The sequence below is a fragment of the Ipomoea nil genome, unplaced genomic scaffold (assembly GCF_001879475.1).
Source record: "Ipomoea nil cultivar Tokyo-kokei standard unplaced genomic scaffold, Asagao_1.1 scaffold0656, whole genome shotgun sequence".
In the NCBI taxonomy this organism is placed as follows: domain Eukaryota; kingdom Viridiplantae; phylum Streptophyta; class Magnoliopsida; order Solanales; family Convolvulaceae; genus Ipomoea; species Ipomoea nil.
This window is the reverse complement of record NW_017617084.1, coordinates 847,405-853,240: the sequence shown is the minus strand read 5'-3', so window position 1 is coordinate 853,240 and position 5,836 is coordinate 847,405. Positions and strand designations below refer to the sequence as shown.

Genomic DNA, 5,836 nt, shown 5'->3' with positions numbered 1-5,836 from the left:
TCTAACTCTAGATGTAGCAACATGCAATTGACCTTTAATTTAAAGACCAAAATCACAATCTTAGTTAGAACATTGATTTTTTTTCTTCCAAATACTATCGAATTAAGTGTGTAATCATTAAAAGATGAGAACTAATAATTCGAGAATATAATCTTAATGTTACTAAGCCTACTTCACGTCAATTAAGTTGGAGAGTGTTGTTGGATAGTATCCGATGAATGCACGAATAACGCATCTTTGTCTCCGTAGTCCTCAATATGCACATCAACAATCTTAAATATTAAGCCACATAGCTATGTTATATATTAATTTCAAACTTATGGACATTGGGGTTGCATGCATGCTTCTTAAAGCCATATGGCTTTAAGATGTGAAAATTAAATGTTGCAATTAATTTTCACATTTTAAAGTAATTTTCACATCTTAAAGCCCATTTAATTTTCACAAGACTTTCACATCTTAAAGTCATATGGTCTTGTGAAAATTAAATGCAACATTCAATTTTCACAAGACCATATAGCTTTATTATATATAGGATAGGATTACTAAAATTACAATCTCATAATTAATATAATTAATCAATCATTAGTATCCAATCATTACCTCGTATTATACCTGTACTATAATTAATTAATCATTACGTATTTACCTACTATTATACATGTATTTTGAATCATAAAATTATATAGCTCGAAGCCGTGTAAAAATGTATAACACTTTTTCGATAGAGACGCTTTTCCTTATTTTATCTGCTTCGCAAAACATTTTCATTTTGAAATTTATTTTCGGTTGTGGTTATGATTCGATATTGCACAACCCTAAATGAATAAGATATTGAAAAGTACTACATATACTCTCACTTATTACTCCCAACTTCTACTCTCTCTTACAAATCTTTGATGTAAACAATTTTCATGTGACCCACATGATAGTCAAAGTTAGTTAGAATTATCCCAACCAATATTTTTATTTTATTTTTTTAATGAATAGGATTCGCAAATTTGCATCTTTTACAAATTTGCATCTTTTGCAAATTTGCAAACCTGCCGCAACAGCTTTTGTATTTTTATTTTATTTTATTTCTTTTACTTTTTAATATTTTAATATAATTAATAATAGTATTTTAATATATTAGGTTTACTTTTGAAAGTTGATTAAATTTACAAAAATGTAATGTGAATAATAAATGATTTGCAAATTGAATGATATGAAAGTGACATCTATTTTTGAAGGTGAGAAAGATTTGCAGGAATAAGAGTAGAATTTGCGAGTAGTAGAACTCTAAGATATTAATGCCAGCGCCGGCCACTGGGTCCTACTTCCATGCTCCAGCTTCTCCTATACTCTTCAAGCTAGATAACTATACATTGATACACAGATAAAAATAAAACAAAAAAAAAAAAAAGAGGCAGTGGGTCCACTTCCAGCTTCCCCTCTACTCTTTCTTATCTTATCACCCGCCAAACAAGTCCAAGCTTGTTCTCTGGCGGGAAAATTCAAGCATGCGCCATTAAACGCTCCTCCAAACTCCAAAAGAGGGAAAATTCAAAAATCAAAACCCTAATTCCAACCCGAACTCACATCCTCCTATATATAATTCATAAACACGCACTCCGATCCTGCTCATTTCAAGGCTATCCAGTTGTCTGACAGCTGTTCGATAAAATTTCCCAGCAAAGAGACTATGTACGTGGTGAAGAGAGATGGGCGTCAGGAGGCGGTGCACTTCGACAAGATCACCGCTAGGCTTAAGAAGCTTAGCTACGGGCTCAGTCCTGAGCATTGTGACCCGGTACTTGTTTCCCAGAAAGTATGTGCCGGTGTCTATAAGGGTGTTACAACGAGCCAACTAGATGAATTGGCCGCCGAGACTGCAGCAGCCATGACTGCTAACCACCCTGACTATGCATCTGTAAGTTTCTGTCTTCTGCAGTTATCACTTTATTTTGGTTGGAAAACGGTGTCTGGGTCAAATTTGGTCAAAGTATAATGGTCTGTTTTGATTCTACCTATTTGTTTGGATACTATTACGGTACTATTTTTGGGTTCTGGAATTATTTTCTTAATGTTATTAGTTTTATTTGATTATATTATTATTTTTAATTTTTAAAATTTGAATTACAGGTTTGGTGAGTTATATGCTAAAGTTAGTTGTGTAATGTTTTGCTTTTAGTTTCAATATACACACATGTAGCTTTTTGTTCATTTTGTTTCTTCCCTGGAATTTTATTCATCACCCAGCCGTTTTGTTTTAATGAAATGAGTGGTATTTAGTGTAGATCTGTTGATTGGGTGTGTGCTTGTTGAATTTTGGAATTTTTTGTCATTAAATTCTCATCTTCTTGTTGCTGGCATAATTATGTATTGCCGAAGTTTTAAATTCTGGTGGGATATTTTTCTGTTATTTATTTATTTTTATTATCCATTCTCCACTGTAATTGTGCTATGCATCCTATTCCTTTTACAATATATGGACCTTGTTTAATCTTCTGTAGAAATGATGCTTAATTCCCTAATGAGCTACACTTGATTGTGGTTGTGCAATCTTTATAGTTTGTGAGCTGTATATTAAGGTTTTCTTTAATATGGAGTACAAATTGCCAGAAGTTATTGAATTGTCTGTTTATTGCAGTTGGCGGCACGGATTGCTGTTTCTAATCTCCATAAAAATACCAAGAAGTCATTTTCTGAGACGTAAGAGCTTTGCTTATATTTTGTCTGCTGTCAGTGCTAATTAAAGACTCTTGAAACTGACAAGATCACTTTAAATCTTTTTGGTGGTTGCAGTGTCAAAGACATGTATTACCATGTCAATGAGAGATCTGGACTAAAATCACCTCTCATAGCTGATGATGTTTATGAGATAATCATGAAGGTATTATTACTTTTTCATAATTAATTTGCGTCCTTTGATTTATTAGTTTTTATGTAGAAGGATTTTAGGGTTTCTAAGCATGTATTTTGTTTGCTTCTTGGTCTTTTTTCTCATCAAAATATGCTGGTTCATTTAATATGATAGATACTGCTGATATAAAATATGCTGTAATGCAATGATAATTCATTATGTTGTTAGTTTGACTGCATCACTACACTATCAAATCAATTAAACTGTTGGAAAGTTAACTTAATGTCAAAGTTTCTTTATTCCTTCTCTCAAGCTCTATTCCTTCTTAAAAGAAAAAACTTTAAATTTTAGTTTTTCTTAGCCTAGTTGATCAGACAATAGTACTGGCATAAACTGAGCACATGTTTGTCAAGGAGTCTTATATATCTCTTCTACAATGAACTTGGTTAGTGTATTGTTTTGGATACTTGTAAAGCTTTGCCAAATTGGTGGAGAGAACAATTTGATGCAGCATTGTTATACACTATCTTCTATGCATGGGATTGCTGTTCTTGCCTTCACACCCTAAGCCATGGCTGACTTGTTTTCTCTCTTATTTGTCTCTCAGAATGCTTCTCGTCTGGACAGTGAGATCATATACGACCGAGACTTTGACTATGATTACTTTGGTTTCAAAACACTTGAGAGATCTTACCTCTTAAAGGTTCAAGGCAAAGTTGTTGAGAGGCCACAACATATGTTGATGAGAGTTGCTGTTGGGATCCACAAGGATAATATTGAATCTGCCATCAAGACGTACCATTTAATGTCTCAAAGATGGTTCACACATGCATCCCCAACTCTTTTTAATGGTGGAACTCCAAGACCTCAAGTAGGTTGACTAGTCATTTTGCTATGTTACAACCACTGTTTCTTTGCTTTTGTATTACACTGCTATCGTGTTTTTTATTAATGATGATCACACCTGTTATTCTTTGTAGTTATATTAATGGAATATTTCTTAACCCTCACATTGTTCTCTTGTTTTGCTTACAGTTAAGTAGCTGCTTTCTTATCTGCATGAAAGAGGATAGCATTGATGGCATATATGATACTCTCAAGGAGTGTGCTGTAATTAGCAAATCAGCAGGAGGAATTGGTGTTTCTGTGCACAATATCCGTGCTACTGGGAGTTATATTCGTGGAACAAATGGGACATCCAATGGAATTGTTCCTATGCTACGTGTGTTCAATGATACTGCACGATATGTTGACCAGGGGGGTGGCAAAAGAAAAGGCATGTGATCATGTTCTGTTCTATTTCACAGATTTGAGCTGTGGTATATTGCTTTTTCTCATGCTGCTCTTTGCTCCATACAGGTGCTTTTGCTGTTTATCTTGAGCCATGGCATGCAGATATCTTTGAGTTTCTGGATTTAAGAAAAAACCATGGAAAGGTATTGTTGGATTCATAATGTTCTTGCCTGTATAGTAGTTAGTTGGACATGAAATATTATGGTTTGACCTATATTATGACAAGATGATATGCCATTTTCAGGAAGAGCATCGAGCCCGGGATCTTTTCTATGCTCTCTGGGTACCTGATCTATTTATGGAGAGAGTACAAAGCAATGGGCAATGGTCATTGTTTTGTCCAAATGAGTCCCCTGGATTGGCAGATTGCTGGGGTGAAGAATTCAACAAACTCTATACGCAATATGAAACAGAGGTACTGTTGCATTGTTCAAGTACACAGCACACTGGATAGTTTCTTCTTGGTACTTGATTCTTATCAGTTTTCTCTTTTACTCAGGGCAAGGCCAAGAAAGTTGTACAGGCACAAAATTTGTGGTTTGAAATTTTGAAGTCCCAGATAGAAACAGGGACTCCTTACATGCTATATAAAGTGAGTTGTATGTGCTATGAGTGTTCATTTGTGGTATTGCTTCAGTTATCCTTATTTTTTTTTTTCCTTCATTATTGTAGGATTCTTGCAATAGAAAAAGCAACCAACAGAATCTTGGTACTATTAAATCTTCTAACTTGTGTACTGAGATTATTGAGTACACAAGTCCAGATGAAACTGCTGTCTGCAATCTGGCTTCGATTGCTTTGCCACGATTTGTAAAGGAGAAGGTAATTGCAATGGCATGGTTATGCATGTTTATTATGGAGTACTGTTTTTGCTTAAAAAATAATGCTTGGCTTTATCATTCTGCTATGTGCAGGGGGTACCAAATGAATCTCAACCATCTAAGCTTGTTGGTAGTAGAGGTTCTAAAAATCGATACTTTGACTTTGACAAACTGGCTGAGGTCTGATGTTACATCAAGCAATTTCCTAATGTATTTTTGATACATTATCCTGTGGGTTTGGTGTAATGTGTTTATTTTTCTTCGTGTAACAGGTTACTGCAGTAGTTACTTCAAACCTGAACAAAATAATTGACATTAATTATTATCCTGTTGAAACTGCAAAAAGGTCTAATTTAAGGCATAGGCCTATTGGAATTGGGGTCCAAGGTCTTGCAGACTTGTTCATATTGCTTGGCATGGCTTTTGATTCACCAGAGGTAAAGCTACTTTCATGTAACAGTTGTCTATTTTGAGTATTTTCTTGATGTACAGTTTCAAATTGGTTGCTCTCAAATGTTGTATACAGGCTCAGCAACTAAACAAAGAAATATTTGAGACGATATACTACCATGCTCTGAAAAGTTCTTCTGAACTGGCTGCAAAGGAAAGCCCTTATGAGACTTATGAGGGAAGTCCTGTGAGCAAGGTATGTGTTGCATAGAACATAGTGGCTTGGTTCTTAAATCCTAAGATATAACACTCAAGTGGCTGCTTTTATTGTTCAGGGTATCCTCCAACCAGATATGTGGGGAGTGACCCCTTCTGCACGGTGGGATTGGGATGCTCTCCGAACAATGATAGAAAAGAATGGAGTGAGAAATTCTCTTCTTTTAGCCCCAATGCCCACTGCTTCAACCAGCCAAATTCTTGGAAATAA

The 5,836-nt window shown here is 35.0% G+C and overlaps 1 protein-coding gene across 4 annotated transcripts in view; it reads left to right on the top strand.

Moving 5' to 3' along the window:
- Positions 1-1,389: 1,389 nt before the first annotated feature.
- The window catches only part of LOC109174761 (ribonucleoside-diphosphate reductase large subunit-like), a 5,570-nt gene continuing 1,123 nt past the window's right edge, over positions 1,390-5,836 (top strand). Inside the window, exons 1-13 of one of the 4 annotated variants that reach the window (XR_002053173.1) lie at positions 1,390-1,912; positions 2,633-2,694; positions 2,788-2,875; positions 3,453-3,716; positions 3,881-4,121; positions 4,205-4,281; positions 4,383-4,553; positions 4,638-4,730; positions 4,811-4,960; positions 5,053-5,139; positions 5,232-5,396; positions 5,486-5,605; positions 5,685-5,836. The exon at positions 5,685-5,836 is cut by the window's right edge and continues 51 nt beyond it. Coding sequence is in view for 3 of the 4 variants with exons in the window: in XM_019324003.1 (XP_019179548.1) it covers positions 1,685-1,912; positions 2,633-2,694; positions 2,788-2,875; positions 3,453-3,716; positions 3,881-4,121; positions 4,205-4,281; positions 4,383-4,553; positions 4,638-4,730; positions 4,811-4,960; positions 5,053-5,139; positions 5,232-5,396; positions 5,486-5,605; positions 5,685-5,836 (1,898 nt within the window). In the remaining variant the exon portion in view is untranslated. Of the gene's footprint in view, positions 1,913-2,632; positions 2,695-2,787; positions 2,876-3,177; positions 3,266-3,396; positions 3,717-3,880; positions 4,122-4,204; positions 4,282-4,382; positions 4,554-4,637; positions 4,731-4,810; positions 4,961-5,052; positions 5,140-5,231; positions 5,397-5,485; positions 5,606-5,684 lie in introns of those variants that run through there. The other 3 variants (XM_019324003.1, XM_019324004.1, XM_019324005.1) reach the window with 3 other exon arrangements.